At 37.8% G+C, this 27,175-nt stretch overlaps 2 protein-coding genes across 5 annotated transcripts in view; one reads left to right on the top strand and one right to left on the bottom strand.

Moving 5' to 3' along the window:
- LOC136835585 (uncharacterized) overlaps positions 1–27,175 on the bottom strand; it is a 123,323-nt gene that overhangs the window by 65,794 nt on the left and 30,354 nt on the right. The gene's annotated exons all lie outside the window — the stretch shown is intronic.
- LOC136835577 (5-phosphohydroxy-L-lysine phospho-lyase) overlaps positions 25,282–27,175 on the top strand; it is a 28,475-nt gene continuing 26,581 nt past the window's right edge. The window contains exon 1 of the mRNA XM_067099265.1: positions 25,282–25,505. Within this exon, the coding sequence (XP_066955366.1) occupies positions 25,444–25,505 (62 nt within the window). The 5' untranslated portion in view covers positions 25,282–25,443. The remainder of the gene's footprint in view (positions 25,506–27,175) is intronic.

Genomic DNA, 27,175 nt, shown 5'->3' with positions numbered 1-27,175 from the left:
AAGATCACAACTCTGATCTAGGTTCCTCTGCTAAAACCACTCAAGAAAGCTTGGGTTACCCTTCCAAGTAAAAAGTTACAAAAATCTATCCCAAGGCCTTACTGGACAAAGCCTTATCATGCCAGAAATAGGAAACTCTTGCTCTTCTTCTCTCACAACTCATATATCCTGAAGTCCATGTCATGTTTGTTTGTTAGCAGAGACAACATCAGGCGAGTTCAAGGAAGCTTGAATTAGTGGCTTTATATCTTTGGTACCAGAGGCAACCCTTCTCGCAAAGGCAAGCATAACCTATCTATACTGTGTGGCACTTAAAAGTATCAGGAAGTACGTGAGGCTGAAGACTCAGAAATAATATTTTGAATCAGCACTGGCATATAAGCAGGCTTTGGAAGACTCAAAGCTGAAGCATCTACTGAGTCCTCAGTATCTAGTGAGCTTATCTGTAGAGCAAGTAGGCAGGCAGAGTAGCAACAGGAATTTAACTTAACCACTGTACTTACTGTATCTTGGTTAAAAACAAAACTGAATTTGTAAATAGCTGATAACTGGAAGTATACCTGCACCTTCAAAGACAGGTCATTATTATTATTATTATTATTATTATTATTATTATTATTATTATTATTACAGGCAGTCCCCGGTTTACGACGATTCCGGCTTACGACGTTCCGAGGTTACAACGCTTTTCAAATATATTCATCAGAAATTATTTCCCGGCTTACGACGCATGTTCCGGGGTTACGACGCGTTGTACGCCGATCCGACGGAAGAAATATGGCCCCAAAATGGCAGAATAATCATAATTTGAAGGTTTTTTTGATGTAAAACTCAATAATAATGCAGTTAACATCGTTTTCAATGCACCCAGTGCATTAAAAGTAAGGTTTTCTTATGATTTTTGACGATTTTCGATGATTTTCCGGCTTACGACGATTTTCGGGTTACGACGCGGCGCAAAAACGGAACCCCCGTCGTAAACCGGGGACCGCCTGTATTATTATTATTATTATTATTAAGATGAAACCTATCCATATGGAACAAGCCCACAGGGGCCACTGACTTGAAATTCCAGCTTCCAAAAGATATGGCGCTATTACGAAGTAAGAGAAGGTAAAGAGAAATACAGAAAGATGAGATCTGGCTTATTAAAAAACAGGTTTTGACGTAGGACAAACCTATTTTTGGTAGCCGCTGTGAGTCCTCAAAGGACCCCTACGCTGATGGTCCCCCAGGGCTCCATAAGACAGACCAACCAATTACAAAGAATGCTCTTACAGTTGGTCTCGGCCAGAATTGTGCTTGTTGGCACATTGACGGAATAAAAGATAAATGGAAAGAAGTCAGTTACATACATTAGCTGGGAAATGAAGAAAGTGGCCAATTTGTGAAAGGTACTGAGTAGTCTGAATCTCACCCAAGTGCTAATAATAGAATATGAACGCGAAAACACGTTCATATAGGAGAATAACTCGTATCTCTTTTCAGGGACTAATGGATTTTGAGTACACGCAGTCCCCGCTTTACGACGGGGGTTCCATTTTCACGCCGCGTCGTAAACCGAAAAATCGTCAAAAATCCTAAGAAAACCTTACTTTTAATGCTTTGGGTGTATTGAAAACGATGTAAACTGCATTTTCATTGAGTTTTTCATCAAAAAAGCCTCCAAATTTTTATTATTCTGCCGTTTTGGAGCCATATTTCTTCCATCGGATCGGCGTACGACGCGTCGTAACCCTGAAACTGCGTCGTAACCCTGGAAATAATTTCTGATGAATATATTTGAAAAGCGTCGTAACCTCGGAACATCGTAAGCTGGACCCGTCGTAAACCGGGACTGCCTGTATTCCCCATGAACTGGGGAACAAAGGGGATTGCATTCTTACCAAGCCATCTTAATGCGTGCCCCATAAGCAGGTGCTGCCTTCTGTTTTCCAAAAATTTCCTTCTGTCCATTTTTTTTATGAAAATTCTTGTTTTTACTCTGTCTGCAACACACCTAAAACTAACCCCCCCCCATAGGGGTTAGTGCTGTCAGTGCATCTCATGTGGTGCACTGTAGGCATTACTTAAGGATCATTGCAGTGTCCCTTCGGCCCCTAGCTGCAACCCCTTTCATTCCTTTTACTGTACCTCCATTCGTATTCTCTTTCTTCCATCTGACTTTTCAGCCTCTCTAACAATTGTTTCATAGTGCAACTGCCAGGTTTTCCTCCTGTTACTCCTTTGAAAACTTCTTACTGTCAATTTCCTTTGCAGTGCTGAATGAACCTCATAGGTCCCAGCGCTTGGCCTTTGGCCTAAATTTTATACTATTCTGTTCTGTTCTAAAACTACCCCACACACATATACATATCTGCTTCCTCCAATCTCCTTTCCATCATCATACTAATTGTCAGTTTCATGGCCGTTCTACAAAATTGACCAAATGTATATTTTCACCCCTTTTTCTACTTAGAAACACTTTCTAGGTTCGATCATTTCTCGTGCAATGATGACTGTAAAATGCCATTCCTTTGTTCTCTCTCTCTCGTAGGGGGGTAGTGCCATCACTGCTATTCAAGCGGTGCACTGTAGGCATTTCTTAAGGTTCTTTGCAGTTTCCCTGCGGCCCCTAGCTGCAACCCCAGTCATTCCTTTTACTGTACCTCCATTCACAATCTCTTTCTTCCTTCTTACTTTCCACCCTCTCCTAACAATAATTGTTTCAATGTGCGCTTGCAAGGTTTTCCTCCTTTTACACCTCTAAAGCCTTTTTTACTCTCAATTTTCCTTTCAGCGCTGAGTGACCTCATAGGTCCTAACACTTGGCCTTTACGTTAAATTTTATAATCCAATATCTCTCTCTCTCTCTCTCTCTCTCTCTCTCTCTCTCTCTCTCTCTCTCTCTCTCTCATGCACACAGTTATGAGGAAACAAAACGGGATTATACTGCACATTTGGTGCTTTTCCGTAGTAATCGCCGATGCTTAGGCCTAAGGCCACCACCATTGTTTCTTCCTCTTCTAACGTACTGTAGTGCAATGAAGAATGGCATATCCTTCCTGCGTAGGTAACATTTTAGTCAAACCTACGACGACTTTCGCTTACAATTATGAAGTCTGAAAGGCGAGAAAACCCAATGTCCTTCTGCAAACAGTAGAGAAATAAAAGGGAAAAAATAATTTGAAGCTTTATTAATATACTAACTCAACAATAGGGATTACGATACATTACGCAGAGAATTATGAGATGAGACCATTACAGAGGATTTAGCTAAACCCTGGTGACAGGTCAACAACAACTTTGGCCGGTTTCTGTAAAAACAAAAGAACGGCTATGTTGACATAAGTGTTGAATATTGTACATTGTAGTTAGTTGGCTGCTGTGGGTCACTACCAGACTTTGGCATCAATGTGCTGGCAGCATCACCCAAAAAGAAAATGTTTGATTGCTGATATCTTCAGCGTACAGAAGCTTCAGCGATATTTACTATGGAAATGTAGGCAACTGTCATTCCAGAAAACCAGACTACAGGAGCTTAAAATTTCAGTTAAGACCCTTTTGAGGGGGGCGGGGCAGGAAGTTGTTCTACAAGCATGTGAAGAGCTGTAAATTTTTCTCAGAAAATATGTCGGCAAGACTAAAATCTAATGTACTATAGAACTTCAAAGAGTTTCTGGAGTAACTTGCTGAGTAAAAATGACTTTTCACTGCAGTTCTTAATAACTGAGATTTGTCCAACTTTGTAAGAAGACACTTTCAAGGCTAAGAGCAGATAGTCTTGAATTTTCGTGCTTCCATTTGTCGAGCACTTATAATTTTGAGAGATGAGTCTATCGTTTTCTTTGGTTCCTGGCTCCTAAGCGCTCACTCCACAAACACAGTTGCCGGCACACTACACGATTCTCATAAGATGCGAAGCTTTACTCCCTTGAATACAATTTTATTTTGACTTTACGTTATATAAGCATTTAACAGTTTTTCATTCAATTCAGCACCCACCCCGAAACCTTCCAGATGTTACTTAATATTTCGAATTTACTTTTACTACTCCTCCCCTTTACTTTACTATTTCTTTTTAACTGGTACCATCGCTTTCTAGGTTGGTGACTTCCTTTATTTTCATGGCTATTCTTATATATTCCACTAGTTTTCTGTTCGGGGCTTTCAAATCTTTTCCCGCCTCTTCTTCTTGGTTTCTTCGAGTCTGGAAAGTGTCGTAATTAGACACTTGTGTAATCTGGCTCTGCATCAGGAAAACCCCAAACCAATTGCCGCTGCACCATAAAATTGACATTTTTAGCTTCTTTCACTGAATAAACTTGAAAACTCTTATCTGCTACTTTCTCCTTGAACATATATCACCAGAGATCTGTCTGTAAACTACTTTCGCCATAATGCAGAACCTTGAGAACTCGTCACCCGGGGCTTGGAAAACATTTTTGTTCTTTCATTTCGGGTTAGGAAATGCTAAAACGACCCTACCAACAAATTAAGGTCTGTAGTTCGTGTTAACCTTTTGCTACAAGAATTAAGAAGCCCTTGGGCAGTGGTCGCAAGAACTGAAGACGAAAACATGAATAAGCGCGCACAATCAAATCTGCCCCTTGCGTGAACGTTCATTTTCTAAATTTGTAGGGCAAGGGCAAACGCTAAAGTAACCATATTTGATCTACATTTTAACCGCTATGATAGTGTTACTCTGTGTATTTCTTTAGTTAACGCTGCAATTTATATTATTGTATTCACTGCTCTCTCATGTTTTTCTCTCTCCGTATCGAAATGGAAAGGGACGCAGTGCATTGACCGCTAACGGAAAAGATCATCACAAATATACAAATAACTGCTATAATTAGCGTAGACAGCGCCTTTCATTCCTTCTCTCTCTCTCTCTCTCTCTCTCTCTCTCTCTCTCTCTCTCTCTCTCTCTCTCTCTCTCTCTCTTTGCATAATAAGAGATCCAATTTGTGTCGCATCCTGAGTTTTTTTTTTTTTTTTTCAGCCAAAGTCTTGCACGGTAATAACAATTTAACGAACCGTATAGCCTTGCGTAGACTGAAGTACGCAGTTATGATTATACCTAATTTCTAGGCAGTTGCAAATTACAATGAATTTTCATTGTTTTATTGCTGGCTGCGACATAAAACGCTTACAGCATGATTGTCATTTTGCTCTAAAATGTGCCTTGCGTGAGAAAACTTGAGACGGTGCTCAAAATTCTTTGCCTAAGGACCCAAGCTGCATTCCTTTCTGTGTTTAATACTTGTAATCTCAACACCCACCTGGCTGTCCAGCTTCCTTAACTTTACCCACTTAGCCAACTTTAGCCTTAGGGACATATCCTTTGGTAGTGTTCTCAGGGGAAGTCTTGACGAAATGGGAGTGAAATGGCGTCGTGAAAACTATAGGCTTACTATCTCTTGGAAACAATACGCCTACTATCTATTTATAGTGAAGAGTTTTGGCCTACTATCTCGTGAAAATTACAGACCTATTTTAGTAAAACAAATCATATTAACTGACGTAGTAGAATTCAAGTGGAACGGGGGGAGGGGTTACATTCCTCTTCATGTAAGTGGAATGTACGGTACATTAACACGCTTGCGAAAGTCATCTCACTCGTCTGGGCAACTCTAGTCTATGTGTCTGCCTAAATAGAGACAATTACTATGACCTACCTACGTCCGATTTGACAGTCACTCGCTCTGAGGTCACGTGGATTACCCTTGTGCCTCGCACTATAAAGGAGCCAAGTAAGTACAGACAGGGCTTTCTCATGCTCAGGATGGGAAGTAAGGCATTTGCGTGTTCTCTCGCCTAATGCAGCTCACATTTAAATTCTTGAGACTAAAACTACGTTGATTTAAAAGCAATTCTCATTTCATTTCAAGCTTTATCTGAAAATTGTAGTGGTTTAAAAAATTACCTGATTTCAAAACTTTAGTGATCTGAAACCTAATGATTCATTAAGTATAAGAATTAAAAAATCTGAGTTTCAGTAACTGTGAGAATTCCTTTGAAAGCATTTCGTGTTTAGATTTCCAACGTACTTATGTAGCCCAGGATTGCCTGGAACAAGGAAAAAAGGGGGGTAATCCATTGGCAAGGAGAGAATTCCAAAGCTAAGAAGTTTAAAGATTCGCTGACGAACTTCCTGGAATGTTTCCACAAAACTTCAGGAGCAAGGGACCATTATTGACCGCCTGACTGGAATATAAAATTCACTCTGGCTCAGACCGGGTAGTAGCTTGAATTCCCGAGGGAAATATAAATAAATCAACAAAATAAAAGATCATGACGCGTCGTCAGGAGGTCGATAAACCATGGCTGCACGAATACGCAGTTGACTGTGAAAATGACGTTTGCTGAACAATGACTGCTTAAATTGTTAAATGACGACGAATTTTATTACATATTAAACCTGGATTACACAGTCCCAAACCACTGACAAGAATTAAACAATGCCTGATTTCTGCCTCGTGCTCACAGCATCATAAGGAAAATGAACCAACCTCTCGAAAGTACTGAAATAATTGAGTAAATCATTTTTCAGCCCATTGCTCTGAACAGACGATGTGTAGCCTATCGTATTAAAGTTCTTGATCAAGCAATTGCTCTGGAGTTACTGTGTGTAGAGAACGTCATTTTTCTGACGACTGCACTAACTTTGTGCGTGATTTGTGTGCCCAGAACATCAATGGATAAATAAATGAATTAATTAGTAAATAAATAAAGACAAGGATCTCGAGACAGATGCTTCACACGGTGTTCAGTTCTAGTATCGAACTAGACGAGACAGTCGTCGACTTCTCAAACTTGGCATGTCAGTATGGCGTGTTAGCACGGCGTTCAAAATCAATAGTCGTCTGATCTAGAATACAATGAATAAGTGAAAAAAAACCGTAGTTCTTAAATATGTCAGCGAGCAAGATCACGTGCTGAAATTGTTAGAGCCAAACCCTGATTTGCCAACGCCGAAGCAATGATGGCCGAGGAGGAAATATTCGAACTATTTTCGAAGCAGTGATGATGCCACAAAAGTCCATGCTTTAATCCATGAGCAGTAGCATAACAGATTAAGAACAACTTAGGATAAATAATTTTAGGACGCCAAAGCCTTACCCTATGTGGTACTAATGTTTAAGACAAAGACCACAAGACAGCTCTGGTGTCTGAAAACAAGCAGTTCGTGATAGTAGATCCTATTTCGAAAATGGAAAGACCAGTGGCGTAACTAGCGTTACTGGTGCCCCGGGCGGGCTCTGAAAGTGACGCCACTGGGAATTACTGTATCACGGTCACATACCTTGATATATGAATTGACTGTAATAACGAATACCATAATTTACGAAAATGGAATTGTGGTTCCTCTCAAAAGTAAATATACAAGAAAGGCGTAAAAAGGGGGAAAATAATACAAAATAAACGAGATCACAAAATATTCAATAAAATATTAGCCTACAGTAACTTGTGATATTTAATAAAAGCCTTGAGTTAATATACAATGTTCTCTCGTATGGCAAGAATACACTTGAAAAGTAAGTTGTCACTTCATATTCAATGCCAGACATTGTTGAGTTTTACGTTCAGTAAGCTCTCTCTCTCTCTCTCTCTCTCTCTCTCTCTCTCTCTCTCTCTCTCTCTCTCTCTCTCTCTCTAATTTCTCGCTAATATGTGGTTCGGATTCCACAATAAGCTGTAGGTCCCGTTGCTAAGTAACCAGTTGGTTCTTAGCCACGTAAAATAAGTCTAATCCTTCAGGCCAGCCCTAGGAGAGCTGTTAATCAGCTCAGTGGTCTGGTAAAATTAAGGGATACTTAACTTCTCTCTCTCTCTCTCTCTCTCTCTCTCTCTCTCTCTCTCTCTCTCTCTCTCTCTCTCTCTCTCTCTCTCTCTCTCTCTCTCTCTCTCTGAGTGTCTATGAGCTTTTGGTGACTACGCGTAGTTGATAGCTGAAAATATTTTCATTTCTAAAATCCCATAAAATTTGTGCAAGTTGTTGGAAACTTCTGTAACTCTCCTGAGATTGGTGGTCCATATCCTAATAATTCCCAATCAGTAACGGTTTACGCTGTAACAAAATTTGCTCTTCACCGATGAGAGAACAATTCCATACCGGAAACTGATTGTAAGCACTGCCGCCTGGTGCTATATTATCGAGGTATTCAAAAGCCAGACCAATATAATGTAGCTAGACCGTGGCTAGGCCTTGTTCCAAAGTAGTACTGTAGTACTAGAGCGCGCGCCGGCGAGTGAAATGATGCGTGCTTTTAGCCTAGAGTTCACTTACCAAATTTAAATATGTATCTCTCTCTCTCTCTCTCTCTCTCTCTCTCTCTCTCTCTCTCTCTCTCTCTCTCTCTCTCTCTCTCTGTCTGTCTGTATGTGTGTGTGTATTAAAACCAGAAGGCATGGGTTCGAATCATGGCTGGGGTAGATGCACTTATCATAAATAATTCCCTTAGTGTGGAAGTTATTCCACTTGTAAAGTGAATTCGACATTAGGATATATTGTGGCTTAATATCTGATAGTACAAACAAGGAAACAATTAGGAACGTATATATATATATTAGTGATATATATATATATATATATATATATATATATATATATATATATATATATATATATATAATATATATTATATGAAATATTTTCTGTTAAAACAGAAATACATCTAATAGAATGAACCCATAAAAACGCCAGAAGGTAGAAAGTTATTGCTATATTTCAGAGACCAAACTGCCTCCCTTTACTATAAGCAAGTATATGAATGAAGTAAGGAATACAGAATGGCGGTATTTATACCCAAAAAAATCCAGAGGTCGCCCTTTACGTCACACCAGTTGATAGCTTCTAATCGGTGCTACTTTGGCTTGTTATCTACGCGTCACCTACTCCTTGGGACGCCGTGTTTAGTACTAGCCCCTCGGGGATCAGAGTATTATAAACACCCATTTCTATATATAATATCTTCGTGAGGCCGCCTACTTCTTAATCTTCTTAATCGCTGGTTGGAGGAAGATTTTAATTATAACTTCAACTAATTTCTTTCAAAACTAAATGATTTATAATGCCCAGCATCAAATTCAAAGTTGAGTGGGAAAAAGACAAAAAAATTCCTTTTCCTGTGTTTTAATAATTGGACACACGACAGAATACAAATTTACCGTGTACAGAAAAACCAACTTTTTCACTTGCATACATACATACACTATTTTAGTCATCATGACAAATCTATCAAGATCGGCGTAGCCAGCAATTTATTCCTAAGAGCCTTACGAATCTGCTTCCCGGATTTCCCAGAAAAGGAATTTGAATTAATCCGTGGGCAGCTGTCATCTCTGAAATACCCAGACCATCCTTGTGACCATCTGGACAGGATTAAGATGGTGACGCAGACTCTTGGAAATTCTAACCCTTTTGCTTTTACCTACCCAAATGCCTTAGCCAAATCCCTGATTAATGTCCAACAAAAGACAGTCACAGGGGTATAAGCGAATCCCACAGAAAAATAACAGGCCTGTCATTTTCCTGTGGGATTCGCTTGTACACTGAAGTCACGTGCATCTACTGTGATTTTTTAAGCACACTGGAGTATTGAAATCCCTTGCCTCGACTGTGACGAATCGTAAATCGGTTTTACTGGTAAATCACTCCCCCAGAGATTAATACAACATAAAAGGTCAGTACGGTGTGGCCAACAGAGCTCAGCTATTTTTAACCACATAAATAACCATAACCACATGATACACTGGAATGCGTGTCGTATAATTTATAGCAGCAATTGTCGCTTCACAAGCCAGTTGGTGGAATCAGCCCTGATCAAACAAAGAAATACGATGAATCTGTCAAAAGGATCATGGGACTTAGATATTATAGATAAAACCTTCCTCCGACCAGCGATTAAGAAGATCAAGGAGATTTCAACTGCAGTGATATATATATATATATATATATATATATATATATATATATATATATATATATATATATATATATATATATATATATATATATATATATATATATATATATATATATATATACATACATACATACATACATACATACATACATTATACATACATACATACATATATATATATATATATATATATATATATATATATATATATATACATACATACATACATATATATATATATATATATATATATATATATATATATATATATATATACATACATACATACATACATACATACATTACTAGACTCGGCTTCACGAGTAGAATTTCCAACAAAGATAAGTCTCACAATATGAATGAACGGTTCAAACGATTAATACTGCTAACGGTATGCGGAAAACTTTGTCTCCCCCTCTTGGGCCTGTGGCACGCATACTCAAGTCTCTTAAAAAAAAATATTCAAAAGGAAAAAAAAAAAAATCAGGACTGCCGCCAGCAAGCGTCTACAACAATGCGAAGCTGAATCAGTTGCCTTAGTGCGTTTTCGTTCAGTCAATGTGCTTCTGGGAAGCGAGCCAATAATTGGTTCCATTGTCGAGTGGTCACTACGAAAACACCGCTTCAGAATGCGAGTACCGAGAGGAATTCTTTTACATAAACTCGGTATTCTTCCTTTTTTCTTAATACCGGAGTGTTTTTTTTTTTTATTCGGTACTCTTCGTTTTTTTTAATACTGCAGTTTTTTTTTTACCTTTCCTTCTCTATATTTTTTATTTTGTATTGTCTAAAGAGCCACAAAGCTTGTCAACTTGAAATAATGGAATGGTACATGAAATTTAGGCCGAAGGCCCAAGCGCTGGGACAAATGAAGTCATTCCGCGCTGAAAGGGAAACTAAAAGTATAAAGTCATTACGGGTGTGACAGGAGGAAAACCTCGCAGTTGCACTCTGAAACAACTGTTAGGAGAGGGTGGAAAGTAAGATGGGAGAAGGAAAGTGAATATGAACGGAGGTACAACAAAATGAATGAAAGCGGTTGCAGCCAGGGGCCGAAGGCACGCTGCAAAGAACCTCAAGCGATGCCTACAGTGCACAGCGTGAGGTTCACTGACGGCACTAACGCCCGCCCCCGCAAGTTTAAATACCCTAGCGTGAAAAATTATTCAAACCATATCCTGAAAGCTAATCCTTTCGTTACCACTTCTCTTCGGCACTGGCAATCCAGCTAATCCTCGCCTCAATCCGCAAAGGAGTATTGTAATCCAGTTATCAGATTAATTGAAAAACTTGGGACTTCTTAATCCATTTGTTATTTCTCAATTTCAACACGTGGTGAAACTCTCAAGGTTGAGGAGATACAATATCACTGAAAAAAATACCGGTCTTCATTTTTTCTTTTTTCCTCGAGATCTTCTCCAGATCTTCATAGCCACAAGACGCCAGTCAAGATGCAGATACTGATGCCTGTGAAACTGTGGCCTCATCACAACACTCACCTTCTTCAGAACAAACACACACACATACTCACACTCACTCACACCCCCGTAGGGAGATCTGCCACCAGTGCACCTCACGTGGTACACCGTAGGCATTACTTAAGGTTCTCTGCAGCGTGCCTTCGGCCCCTATAGCTGCAACCTCTTTCAATCCTTTTACTGTACCTCCGTTCATATTCACTTTCCTTCTCACGTTCCACCCCCTCTAACAACTGTTTCATAGGGCAGCTGCGAGGTTTTCCTCCTGTTACACCTTTCAAACCTTCTCACCGCCATTTTTCCCTTTCAGCGCCGAATGACCTCGTAGGTCCCAGCGCTTGGTCTCTGGCCTAAATCCTATATTTCAACTCTACACACACACACACACACACACACACACACACGTTACATTCTGACACTCACTTTCAGAGAAGTCCACTATACCCTTATCAACTACAAGGGGGTGAAATTTCGTAATCATTAAGGTCTCAGAATTTTTTTTTTTCTGAAATTCCTACCACCTGCTGTGAGATATCTTCACATTCGATAAAAAAAAAAAGGTCGTGTCAAGTGGAAAAAGACATGAGCTCGCAAGCAAGCAACTGGTGATTGATGTACCTTGCGCAGAAGACCAAAACGACTCGCCCAGTGACGTGTCTTTTGGAGTTGGGACCTATGAGGTCATTCAGCTACGAAACTACTGTTAGGTTTTGAAGATAGTAAGACGGAGGAAAGAGAGTATGAACGGAGGTACGGTAAAAGGAATGAAAGGGATTCCAGCCAGGGGCCGAAGCAACGCTGCAAAGAACCCTATAAGTACTGCCTACAGAGCCCCACGCAAGGTGTACTGCCGGCACTCTACCCCCCTATGGAGTGACATGTCTGTTGTCCTTGTAAATTTTTTTTTTTTTTTTTTTTTTTTACATTTTAACAATTTTTTCAGAGGGTGAAAGCGAGGGACTTCACAGACGCAGGACAAAAAAATAATTTTAAAAAATACTGATTAAACACTTAACACCGTTAAGATAAGGCCACCATTATAAGCAGATGCTTCAGTTTCATGATAACAAACTCTCAAGGAAAAAAACATCTGAGATAATTAAAAAACACACACACACACACCGTATCAACGAGCAGTTTCCACCTGATGTGCAAGTCATGGGGTATCTCACTGACCAGGAGAGAGAGAGAGAGAGAGAGACAGACTGTGTATGCTTGTATTAGTCAAGACTTCATGAATATTTTCATCTCAATAACTTCCTTTTATTGATATATAAATCGAATTGACAGACTAAAACAAAAACTCGTTTAAGTATAAAGTAGTCTGTGTGCATAAGGCACCCCCTCTCTCTCTCTCTCTCTCTCTCTCTCTCTCTCTCTCTCTCTCTCTCTCTCTCTCTCTCTCTATTCCCTAGGTCTGATACCCAAATGACAGAGGCTACCCTTCACACAGAATCCGTACTTGATGGTCAGTCGACTGCAGTAGGTCGCAGATGAGAGAGAGGGAACTGTGTCTTGACAGTCGTTAAATCTCAGGAAGTTGCTCTTCATGCGCAGACGCAATGACGAGAAGGAGGCAGTATGGGGCTCGCAACGTCATCCCTTGTAATAAACTATGAATGGTTCAGGAAGAAGTCACACAGGGAGGCCCGAGAGCCACCGCCGCGGGGGTGGGGAGTGGGGAGGTGGGGGGGAGAGTGACCTAAGGAGCCGATTTCTGAATATGCAATGGCTCTAATACTTCCTGCTTGACCGCTTGCAAGGAGACTAGTATTCAAGGTGGCCTTGCTCAGTTTGTTTTCAAAACTGAATGAAAATACTCTCACTCTCTCTCTCTCTCTCTCTCTCTCTCTCTCTCTCTCTCTCTCTGTGTACGTTTGTGTGTGTATGTGCGCCATATTGTCTTACAAAGCAAATTACTGAGTGTTCCATCTCCTAACTAAACACAAATCTGTATTTCAAGAACAACTTTCCTTCAGCAGTGTTCCAACATTGCGCGCGCGTTTGTGTGTGTTTGTGTGTGTGTGTGTAAGTGTATCTGTGTACTGTAACTCAGCATGTGATAGTATTTATAATATGACCTTATTTTTGTCATCCACATATTTATCTGTCCTCACACTGTCAAGTAATCATAGACTGCGTCTATAAACAATGAATAATCTTCACACCAGAGCTCTTTGTCCATTCATTTATTTACTCATCTGTAATGAGGCTTGCCTTGAAAGCAACTTTTTTTTCTTATATACAGAGATTTGCGCAAGTGTTTTAATCTTGGGATGCTGTCACCCGTATCCAATCGACGTGTAGAACCAGGAAGCATTTGAATCAGGCGATACAACCGCTTAATAATAAAATCTGTACAGAACTCAGGTAAATCTGTATAGATTTCGGTTAAATCTGTGTAGAGTTCAGGCAAATCTGTATAAAATTCAGGTAAATCTGGATAGAGCTCAGTTAAATCTGTATGGAGTTCAGTTAGGGGCTTTACTTAACTCGCGTCTGAATTTCATGAAGACGCCTGACATTTGAAGCAACACATATCTGTCACGTTCTCATGAGAAAACTGTGATGTGACGCGGTAACTTTCGGCGGATTTCTTACAAAAATTCGTGTGTGTGAGAGAGAGAGAGAGAGAGAGAGAGAGAGAGAGAGTCATTTAAAAAATAAAGTGACATTCTACATTGTGACGTTCCACGTTTAACCAAGGTCAAGCAACTGAACGATTACAAACTGAAATGAAAAGCATCAACAACAAGAGACCAAACTCACAGATCTCTTTCGCACTGACATGGAACTATTCATCACAGGCCAGTACCCAGAGTTTTTTTTAGGGGGGGGGATTCGTTTTTCCCAAAACTGGACCTTTTCTTCTATACATGTCATTGCATATATAGGTACATACAAGATGAAATACTTGAAAATTTCAACATTTCGGCAGCCTTGCTGCAGTGTCGTCATATTTCTCCGACCAGATTATCGTACCACAGCTTCAAAATTATCGTTTCTCTAATAAAGTCTACAAATATGGTGGCCTATATCATATTCCTGTTATAACCCTTGTATTTCCTACTATTAAAGAATGATGTTTAATAACAACATTTATAAAAGAAGACTTGCCAAAAAACAAAAGATGGTTATTCATTACTTCGTAAGTACAGTTCAATGAAAAGGATAGCCAGAGATAATATGGACTCCCAAAAATTCATTATGCAACGCCATTCACGAAAGATGAATCAGTCAACCTATCACCGTCATATGATCTTATGAGAGAACAATAGTTTTTTTTTTTTACCTCATTCCGTTGCTCAGGATGTTTACAGACAAAGGAATACACAAGTGCATTTGCACGTAAGAACCTTCACTCATTAAAAAAATTGGACCCTGAGTTCGAGTCCCCGGTAAGGTGAAACGATTTAGGCAATGGATTGCGTGTGTTTGTGTGTACGGGTTTATGTATGTGTGTGTACAGTGTATGTGTATATATATACATAAAACTCTCTCTCTCTCTCTCTCTCTCTCTCTCTCTCTCTCTATATATATATATATATATATATATATATATATATATATATATATATATATATATATATATATATATATATATATATATATATATATATATATATATATATATATATATAATTTATATATATAGTATATAATATATATATACATAATATATATACATATAAATATAAATATATATATATATATATATATATATATATATATATATATATTTATTTATATACAGTATATAATATATGTATATATATAATATATATACATATAAAAATATAGTTATATATGCATATAAATATATATATATATATATATATATATATATATATATATATATATATATATATATATATATATATATATATATATATACATACATATATACATATACATATATATATATATATATATATATATATATATATATATATATATATATATATATATATATATATATACATATATATATATATATATATATATATATATATATATATATATATATATATACACATACATACACAGAACGTTCCCACTACTACTGTACAATGACCACCGTGGACAAAACCAAGCCAAGAGCGTGTTTACACCGCAGCTGCATATGGGAGCAAGGTGAGAGAGAGAACCCGCCCTTACCTTCAGTTCGCTATTAAGGTCGAGCCAAAAGTCAAGATAGTTTTACGACAATCGCTTACAAAAAAAAAAAAACTTTACAAAGGTCACAGTTTGACTGGTTTCCTCTATGTCAGTATGATGTCGGAACATCATGATATATTTATATATTTCTTTGGGCTCTGGTTTTCATTATTTTAACTTAAAAGGTGAGTTCCAGATTGTTAATATATAGACGCTTGATTTTAGCTTCCTGTAAAAGAAACCTATTATGCTGGCTTTGTCTGTCCGTCCGCACTTTATTCTGTCTGCACATTTTTCTGTCCGCACTTTTTTTCTGTCGGCACTTTCTCTGCCCGCACTTTTTTGTCAGCATTTTATCTGTCCGTCCAAAGATCTTAAAAACTACTGAGCCCAGAGGGCTGCAAATTTGTATGTTGATCATCCAGCCTCCAATCATCAAACGTACCAGCAACGGCACCTCCCTGTGGGACTTTTGACCTTGGGATCTCTATAGGATAAGGTTCCGTGTTTTTGTAGTTCACCCTTTTCCATACACGACTCCATCTGATGGAGCTCGCTCTGGGGTAGTAACTCCAGCATTTCATTTAGCTTTCTGGTATCTAGCAACGGAATTACCTAGAAATAAGTGCTGAATGGACTTTTTCATCGGGTGACACGGTCCCCTCTCCAGAAATAGATTTTTCCTTCGTCAAAATCCCTTTTTTATACTTCATTTCAGGTTGAAGTTAGCCATAATTGTGTTTTGTGGCATCGAAATAGGATAAGCCACCACCTTGCCCTGTTTAAAGTTTCATGGGCCGCGGGGCATACAGCATTATAACGAGACAGCCGAAAGACACATCTATTTTCGGTGGCCTTGATAATACGCTGCAGGTAGCGGCAGTACAGAAAACTCGATTGCGCCGAAGGAACTTCAGCGCAATTTTTTTTTTTTTTTTTTTTTTTTTTTTTTAAGATTCGAACCGCTGACCACTGAAGCAGTTACAGAACGCATACAATCGGGCGGAAAAGGAAGACGAACAGTAAAGAAAAAGGGAAACGGAGGACGGAATAGGAAAGTTAGATGATAGTCAAGCAAATTTCCGAAGGGAGAAATTTTTATAAGAATAGTGGAAATACGAAAGAAGGAACTCTCAAGAAGAGAATACCAAAGCTTCTTTGCTAATCGCATCCGATATCAGAACCTCTCTGTTAGTATATGAACTCGGTAATGGGTTATCATCTCTCTCTCTCTCTCTCTCTCTCTCTCTCTCTCTCTCTCTCTCTATATATATATATATATATATATATATATATATATATATATATATATATATATATATATATATATATATATATATATATATATATATATATATATATATATATATATATATATATATATATATATATATATATATATATATATATATATACATATATATATATATATTTATATATATATATATATATACATATATATATATTTATATATATATATATATATATATATATATATATATATATATATATATATATATACACATATACATATATATATATATATATATATACATATACATATACATATACATATACATATACATACACAAAACGTCCTCGTACTTGAAACTAGCTACAGCAGTAGCATGTCTCATTTAACCATGATGACATATCATGTAAGGACAAACTTCCGTAGACATGCAACTCAGTTCGTCCTTGTCACACGGACGAGACACCAGTCCGTTAGTGCCGTCGCGCGCTCTCTCTCTCTCTCTCTCTCTCTCTCTCTCTCTCTCTCTCTCTCTCTCTCTCTCTCTCTCCACTTCCTAATACGTGATTCATGGGACCACGATAACCTTTCAGATGTGAGAATTATCATCGAATTTTTTCTCAGCATCGTTAAAGGTGACTTCATCTGTATATATTTTTAAAAATTGGTTTTGATTATTTTTGCTTCCGTTTTTCAATTAGGTACACACGCGCGCGCGCGCGCGCACACACACACACATACATACACACACACACACATATATATATATATGTATGTATGTATGTATGTATGTATGTATGTGTATATATATATATATAATTTTCCTAACTTTTTTTATTTGCAAATTATGGATTACAGTTCTGAATTCCAAGTTTCAATCGCAAGAATCAGCACTAATTTAAAGCTCCAATGAAAGGAACCCACACCAATTCCAAGTTTCGGCCAAAGGAACCAACAAGAATTCCAAGTTTCAATCAAAGGAACCAACAAGAATTCCAAGTTTCAAAATAGAAACCAACACTAATTCCAAGTTTCAATCAAAGGACCAACACTAATTTCAACTTTCAGTAAAAGGAACCCAAAATCAATTCCAAGTTTCCATCAAAGAAATCAACAATAATTCCAAGTTTCAATGAAAGGAACCAACACTAATTTCAAGTTTCAATAAAAGGAACCAAAACGAATTTCAAGTTTCAATCTAAGGAACCAACATAATTCCAAGTTTCAAAATAGAAACCAACACTAACTCCAAGTTTCAATCAAAGGAACTAAAACTAATTCCAAGTTTCAATCAAAGGCACCAACATTAACTCCCAGTTTCAAAATAGAACCCAAAACCAATTCCAAGTTTCAATAACAGGAATCAACACTAATTTCAATTTAAATTAAAGGAACCAAAACCAATTCCAATTTTCAATAAAAGGAACCCAAAACCAATTCCAAGTTTCAATCAAAGGAACCAACAAGAATTCCAAGTTTCAATCATAGTAGGAACCAACAAGAATTCCAAGTTTCAATCAAAGAAACCAACAAGAATTCCAAGTTCCAATCAAAGGAACTGACAAGAATCCAAAATTCAATCAAGTTTCCAATCAAAGGAACCAACAAGAATTCCAAGTTCCAATCAAAGGAACCGACAAGAATTCCAAATTTCAATCAAAGGAACCAACAAGAATTCCAAGTTTCAATCAAAGGAACCAACAAGAATTCCAAGTTTCAATCAAAGGAACCAACAAGAATTCCAAGTTTCAATCAAAGGAACCAACAAGAATTCCAAATTTCAATCAAAGGAACCAACAAGAATTCCAAGTTTCAATCAAAGGAACCAACAAGAATTCCAAATTTCAATCAAAGGAACCAACAAGAATTCCAAATTTCAATCAAAGGAACCAACAAGAATTCCAAGTTTCAATCAAAGGAACCAACAAGAATTCCAAATTTCAATCAAAGAAACCAACAAGAATTCCAATTTCAATCAAAGGAACCAACAACAAGAATTCCAAGGAACTTTCCAATTTCAATCAAAGGAACCAACAAGAATTCCAAATTTCAATCAAAGGAACCAACAAGAATTCCAAATTTCAATCAAAGGAACCAATAAGAATTCCAAATTTCAATCAAAGGAACCAACAAGAATTCAAATTTCAATCAAAGGAACCAACAAGAATTCCAAGTTTCAATCAAAGGAACCAACAAGAATTCCAAATTTCAATAACCACTACAAGCATTTCAGACAGGGAAGATCCACTTGGAGGGGATCAGAGAGAGAGAGAGAGAGAGAGAGAGAGAGAGAGAGAGAGAGAGAGAGAGAGAGATTAATTAGTTGCTCAGGCAGCGACTGGCAACTGTCCGGCAGAGTTCCTGAATGGTGGTCAGTCTTATCTGCGTTGATTAAGAGCAATGCCGACTTTCAGTAGGTACCGTTTGTTTCACTGCGCCCGAGAGAGAGAGAGAGAGAGAGAGAGAGAGAGAGAGAGAGAGAGAGAGACTTTGGACGTAAACAAAAGAAAATCTGATCCACCATTACGGATCTGCTTCGTTTTCCTCCTTAGTCGAACGTCATTCACACCTTCTAGGAAAGCTTTCCCAACTCTTGTACGTTACACCACAAGATCTTAATTCAACTGACAGCCTCCATTCCAGGAATAGCAAGAAGCTAAAACACCAATCTCTATGTCACTGTCTCACACACACACACACACACACACACACACACACACACACACACGGAGAACCGTAACTGAAATACAAGTAATCATCTGTTCAGCTGAAATGATGTAACTTGTGACATGTTCTTTCGTCTAGCTTGACATTTCCGTCTTGGCTGTCCATTGATAGATTTGGCCCTATGCCCGAACAGACTCTTCCTGGCACGAGAGAGAGAGAGAGAGAGAGAGAGAGAGAGAGAGAGAGAGAGAGAGAGAGAGAGAGAGAGAGAGAGAGAGAGAGAGAGAGAGGTTTTTAGTAGCTTCATGGATAAAATTGACTGAATGTAAAATTCAACAATGTCTGGTTCTCTCTCTCTCTCTCTCTCTCTCTCTCTCTCTCTCTCTCTCTCTCTCTCGTGCGAGGAAGAGGAAGAGAGAGAGAGGGTGTGTGTAATATTTGGCAGGGAATGTTGCAACCTGATAAGGTTATCCAGCTACAATTCTCCTTGTATTTAAATAATTTACTTACATTTCTATCTATCTATTTATTCACTTGTTAATTATTTTTTACTTTTTTAATAAGTGATCGCCTCTTTCTGTATTTCCCATCACCTTCTGTTACTTCTTTCTTATGAACACCAGATTGTTTGGAAGCTTGAATTTCAAGTCAGTGGCCCCTTGGTGGGATTTCTGAATAATAATAATAATAATAATAATAATAATAATAATAATAATAATAATAATAATAATAATAATAATAATAATAATAAGTGGTACCAGATTCTTTGGAAGCTTGAATTTCAAGTCAGTGGCCCCCTTCCTGGGATTTCCATGAATAATAATCTTCTGGGTAATAATAATAATAATAATAATAATAATAATAATAATAATAATAATAATAATAATAATATGGTACCAGATTCTTGGAAGAGAGAGAATTTCAAGTCAGAGGAGAGAGAGAGAGAGTTCCAGAGAGAATAGAGTTCATCTTCATTCATTTACAAAGATTAACAGAATGGCTACACAATAATACATAAAACATTGTGTACGTACCTAATACATAGCAGTTTAAGAGCATTTTCCCTCTACTCAAGGCATAACACCAAATGCAAAGAGAGAGACAGCCAGAGAGAGGTTTTCAGTCAGAGCACTTCTGACTCATTCATTTTTAAAAACATTTTAACAGAATAGCTATCTTTATACACTACAAACATTGTGTGCGTACCTTTCGACACAGCAGTTTAAACAGAGTATTTTCCATCACCTAAGGTCATAACACCAAATGCAAAATCAATACAGCCATAATTGGTTTCAGTCATGCAAGTCTATTAAGTCTTATTATTATTCCTTCATTTTAAACAAAATTTTAACGATAGTATCTTTATTATTATTAAATTATTATTCAGAAGACAACCCTATTCATATAAACAGAAGCCGTTATTATTATTATCATTATTCTTAACTGATTAACATTATTATTATTATTATTAATATTATTATTTTTTACGGCTTAACCCTATTATTATGGAACGCTATTATTATTATTATTATTATTATTATTATTATTATTATTATTATTATTCAGAAAATTAACCCTATTCATATGGAACGCTATTATCATCATCATTATTATTATTATTATTATTATTATTATTATTATTATTATTATTATTATTCAGAAGATGAATCCTATCCGTATGGAACAAGCCCATCAAAGGGGCCAATGACTTGAAATTCAAGCTCCCAAAGAATATTAAGGTGTTCATTAGGAAGAAGAACAGAATGTAATAGGAAATACAGAAAGAAGAGATTAGCTATTAGAAAAAGGAAGAATAAATTATCAAACTATCCAATAAATAGATAAAAATTCAAGTAAATTATGAAATACAAGGAGAAATCATTGACAGATGCCATGTGCCTGAATATCACTCCCTATACAATATAGTTCGTGATATTTGATGCTACGGTCAAGTCAGCTTCGTATACAAGTGCAGATGGACTGGAATGGAATATAAAGTTTAGGCGAAAGGCCAAGCACTGGGACCTATGAGGTCATTCAGCGCTAAAATAGAAATTGACAGTCAAAGAGTTTGAAAGGTGTAACAGGAGGAAAACCTCAAAGCAGTTGCACTATGAAATAATTGTTAGGGGAGAGTGGATAGCAAGATGGAAGAAAGAGAATAGGAATGGAGGTACAGTAAAAGGAATGGAAGGGGTTGCAGCTAGGGGCCTTGGAAGGGACGCTGCAGAGAACCTCCAACAATGCCTACAGAGTATAATCAAGGCCACCGGAAATAGATCTATCTTTCGGTGGTCTCGGTACAATGCTGTATGAGCTGCGGCCCACGAAACTTTAACCAAGCCTGGTGGTGGCCTGTCTTATATCGCTACCAGACGTACTAGTATGACTAACTTTAACCTTAAATCAAACGAAAACACTACTAAGGCTAGAGGGCTGCAATTTGGTATGTTCGATGAGTGGAGGGTGAATGATCAACATACCAATTTGCAGCCCTCTAGCCTCAGTAGTTTTTAAGATCTGAGGGCGGACAGAAAGTGGACAGATAAAAGTGCGGACAGAAAAAATGCGGACAGAAAAAGTGCGGACAGAAAAAAGTGCGGACAGAAAAAGTGCGGACAGAAAAAGAAAAAATGCGGACAGAAAAAGTGCGGACAGAAAAAATGCGGACAGAAAAAGTGCGGACAGAAAAATGCGGACAGAAAAATGCGGACAGAAAAAGTGCAGAAAAAGTGCAGAAAAAAAAGTGCGGACAGAAAAAGTGCGGACGGGCAGAAGGAGACAGAAAAAGTGCGGACAGAAGTTGAACGGGGAGAAGGACAGACAATAGTTTTCTTTTACAGAAAACTAATAATAGGAACACTGAACATAATGTTTTTTTCCTATTCAGCTAGCCTCATATTACGCATCGATTCTCCTTGTTGCAAAACTTCCGGATAAACGTTAGCTCTCTCTCTCTCTCTCTCTCTCTCTCTCTCTCTCTCTCTCTCTCTCTGAATGGAGCTTTTATAATATCCATGTCTTGATCAAGTTTTCCGATTGGCGTTACTATAACATTACTATAACAATGATAATATTAAGAGAATTTTTGTGTTTTTTTAATCTCTCTCTCTCTCTCTCTCTCTCTCTCTCTCTCTCTCTCTCTCTCTCTCTCTCTCTCAGATTGATAATTTTGACTCAAATCATTCACTTTGTTTAGGTCAAGAAAATTTTCTTCATGAACATAACTATATCCATCTATAACAATAACATATTAATAACATTACATCATGCAAGTTCAGCAGGACATTTCTGTCGCAAACACTGTAATTATCATTACATCTTGTTATTTGGTACTTTCTCGAACTTTTGGAAGTTACGCCATGCTTGCAAATAACTAAGTCAACTGACTAGGTATACCAGTGCGGATTGGAATTGGAATATAAATTTTAGGCCAAACGCCAATCGCTGGGACCTATGAGGTCATTCAGCGCTGAAAATAATGTTGAAACAATTGTTAGGACCGGTTGGAAAGCAAGATGGATGAAACAGAATACGAACGAAGGAGGTACAGTAAAATGAATGAAAGGGGTTGCAGCTAGGGGCCGAAGGGACGCCGCAAAAAGCCTTAAGTAATGCCTACAGTGTACCGCGTGAGGTACACTGACGGTACGAACCCCCGAAGGGAACCAGTGTGGATTATTCCATGAAATTTTCACATATATTAGTTTTTAGAAGACATGTAAATTATATATCAGGCCCAAACTTTTGAAAATGGCGTTTTTTCGCCTGATCAGCTTTGAAATAATCCCCTTTTTTCCCAAAAAGGGGGTGGGGTTGTACTACAACTTTTTTATGCATACTATTCTATTCCTGATAGCAAATACTTCATCTCATAGAAAATTCAACTTTGTATCTTGAAAAATAAAGAAATTAGAGCAGGTTGAATTTCCAAAACTCTGATGTAGCGAAATGTACATTATATATTCCGCTGCATTAAAATCAAAGACAGCTGGAAAACTTTAGCCATTAGCAGTAGGCCTGTCTCAATATCATTCTTTCCATCCCTGAATTCACCGCTATAAAATATTTAGGGCATTTTCACAGAAATTCTCTACGTTGCCTCTTTATCTGAATGACGTATGAATCATTTTCGTTGCGAGGGGGATAAGAAATAAAGCATTTTGATCAATCGATTTTCTAAACCGTTAATCCATTCGGAGAAAAATAAAATATACCAATAAAACTGAAACACAACAGTACGTTGGTACTTCTACCCAACTTCACTTTTTTATTTACAGATACCGTGTGAACTAAGTATGTATATATTTAGTGCTAACATATCTGTAAAATCACACACAAGTACAATATACAGCCTTGGTACACGTACTACGCAAGTACGGAGAACTGCATCGTATTTGCTTTTAGAAAAAAGCAGTAGGCCTAAGCTTTGTGGAGTCTGCTACTAACACTTTAACACTTGTTTATGAACAAGTGTCACATGTGTGGCAGCTTCCATAACGGTAATGTGTATGTATGTATGTACGTATGCATGTATGTATGTATACATGCTGTACATAGTACATACATACATACATACATACGCACACATAAGGCATTGTTATGGATTATGCTAATCCATCCGACCTCCATCCCAGCAAGGGGGAATGCCATAATCCAACTGATATACCCTCCTTTAATTGTACCCCGACTTTCTCTGGCCTACGGTGGTAAGAGAAACGCCCCATTAAGAAAAATAACGGACCCATGCGGACTCACACGGAGTGGCCTTAGAGGAGAGGTCACCCTGGGACTTGGCTGGGGACAAGGTCAGATTGAGTTGACAACAATGTTGTTGTTTAAGATTAAGGCAGATCTGGGGTCCTGAGCAGGATATTTTGTGCTATTTATTTCCTACACAGGATGTTTCCGTGCAAGACGAGTCTGTCTACACTTTCCATCATTGAAAACCCCTTAGTTTCTCATATAAATAAACGCCTTGTCTCGCTTACGTGTCAGCTATAAGTCTAATTTACCCGTTTGTCAGGCATCGCCAACTGTGAAAGCGTGTTTGTTTGTTTGTGGGCTATAGCACATATCAAGCTCTAGACCTTGGCACAACCCAAGCACAACCCGTATACGAGAGATAGACCAAGTCGCCTCGTGGCTAAAAACAAAGGCTTCGAAATTCGGTGGCCCAGCTCTCCATATGGAGTTTTCTTTCTAAATAAATATGAAACATCCTACGCAGTAAGACGCCGAATTATTTTATATCACTACTTTCAGTTGTGGTATATATATTTATTATATGCACTCTTTGAGATCACTGAAATACGAACAAGGAAACTGTGCATCTCTAACACACATACACATGTAAAATAGTTCTTTTCAAGTTCCCGTATGAGTGTGCTACGCTTGCAACTTTCCTTCTTAGCAACGGTAGGCCTAAAATACTATGGGAACAGTAGGCCTACCCGATTATATTTTATTTAATAACCAATAGGATACCAGTAATTTCTAAATAGCTCAATTTGCCCGTGAGATTTAAGCCTAAGAATATATAGCAGATTCACTAAGAATGGCCTTATTCTTATTTATTATCATTATGTTAAGAGAATGGATAAAGCCCATACACCACAGATTTTGTGAACTGAACCTCACTCTTTCTCTCACTGGAGAAAAAATAGGCGACAATGTTTGTTTTCATCACAGAAGGACGCCTCTCGGCCAATCACAAAAGCACATTCAAAACACTGGACGTCTCTCGGCCAATCAAGGGCACGCTAACAAGCTGCCCTATGGCGCGCATGTGCCTCTTGAGGCGGCCAAATAAGAGGCTGCTAAACTTGGCCAGGACGAGCAGCAGCCCCGCAGAAACAGCTGATCAGTCTTCATCGGATCGTCGTCGGGGTAGGAACAATTTTCCTCCCCTTGTCATTCACTGTTCTCGTTAGACGACACGACCGCCACAGCACATTTCCCGCCTCCTCGCCCCGCCATGACGGAGCCGAAGACATTGACCAAGACTGAAACAATTGCCTTGAGGAAGAAACTCATCGGGTAAGTTCGTTTAAAAGTATTGATTCGCTCGGCGTAAAGCGATATCTGTTGGAAACGGACGAAGCGCTCTGGGAAATCCTTTCGCCCTCTCACGAAAATTTCTGGCGTTTTCCGTCGGGATTGCTACTTCTCTGCTCAACTTGAACGATGCCAAGAAACTTGAAGGAGTTTCATCAGGCAGCCTCGCGAATATTTAGTTATTCCTGAGCGTGATATTAGTTACAGAGATGAGGAGTCCGCTAAATTAATACCTGATCTTTCACGCGCGACACAGGTAATTACTTTATAAATAAACTGCGTCAATGCAGGCGTTCTATCATAAGTTAATTATATATCCCAAACCGGCAATGTGAGTCAAACAACACCGAAATAAAAGTACAAGTCATTTATTTTGGTGTTTGTGTATCTTAGTGGAGTTACGTAACTGATATCACTTACCTAATCAGTATGAGTACTTGGACCGGAAAACATTCAGTTTTACTTTAGTTCAAAAACTACAATAAAACACTCTTTGGAAATGCATATACAGAAACAAAAGGGGCAATGGCTTCTTTATTACCTCTCCAAGAGATTTATAAGTAAAGTACGTGTAACGAAATAAAGCCATAAGAGTGCTCCTTAACACAGATGATGATAAGCCGTTTCTATACACTACGAACAGAGCACGTGTGGACTATGTTATATATATATATATATATATATATATATATATATATATATATATATATATATATATATATATATATATATATGTTATTTCAAAATCCAGATATTGGGGCGGGGGGGCCACAGTACTCACCTAAATGTCACCTGACCAGAGATACGGTACACATCAACTTTCGTCATCACGCACACACAAACACAATATAACCAACCTTTTTTTTATGCTGGTATGGAGGTTTGTGTACGTACGTACGTACACACACACACACATATATATATATACACATATATATACATACATATATACATGTATATGCTCTATTGGTCACTTTTTACCAAATATGTATGTATGTAATTACAAAAGCCACGGTGCCTTCTTAACTTCTTAAATTCTTCATCTTAACTTCTTGAATTCGTCACAAAATCCACAATGCCTTCTGAACTTCTTGAATTCCTCACATTTTCTGGAATACGCTTGTCACTACAAAGCCTTAGATCTTAATACAAAATGACCTCGTTCTGATGCAGTGGATGCCGGTTCGAATCTTGCGATGGACATCAGAATTACTTCATATTCTTGCATTCACATCTAAGGCTTTGTAGTGACAAGTGTATCCAAACAGTGTGAAGAATTCAAGAAGGAAAGCGGGCATTTTGGTTATTAAAATTGCTAGTATATACTTAAATGATGAAAGATTCTACAAATCTGTAAAACAAAAGCAGGAATTGAATTCCAAAGCTTGGCAGTGATGGGATCAATGGTTTTCAAATGAAATGCAGGAAGAGGTGGCCTTATCGGCGTTCCAAAGCCGCCTGAGAGAAGTAGTCTCTCATCAAACTCGACGGAACACTGGCCGAAATGGTACTTGTAAAATGAGAGAGAGACAAGGACAGGAAGAAAACTGAAACGCACCCAAATATATATGTATATGTGTATATATATGTATATACATTATATTTATATAGCCTATGTATGTACATGTGTGTATGTATATTTATACATATAT

This window comes from Macrobrachium rosenbergii, chromosome 55 (genome assembly GCF_040412425.1).
Source record: "Macrobrachium rosenbergii isolate ZJJX-2024 chromosome 55, ASM4041242v1, whole genome shotgun sequence".
NCBI lineage: Eukaryota > Metazoa > Arthropoda > Malacostraca > Decapoda > Palaemonidae > Macrobrachium > Macrobrachium rosenbergii.
The sequence above is the reverse complement of the archived record's forward strand: the minus strand, read 5'-3'. Positions and strand labels throughout refer to the sequence as shown.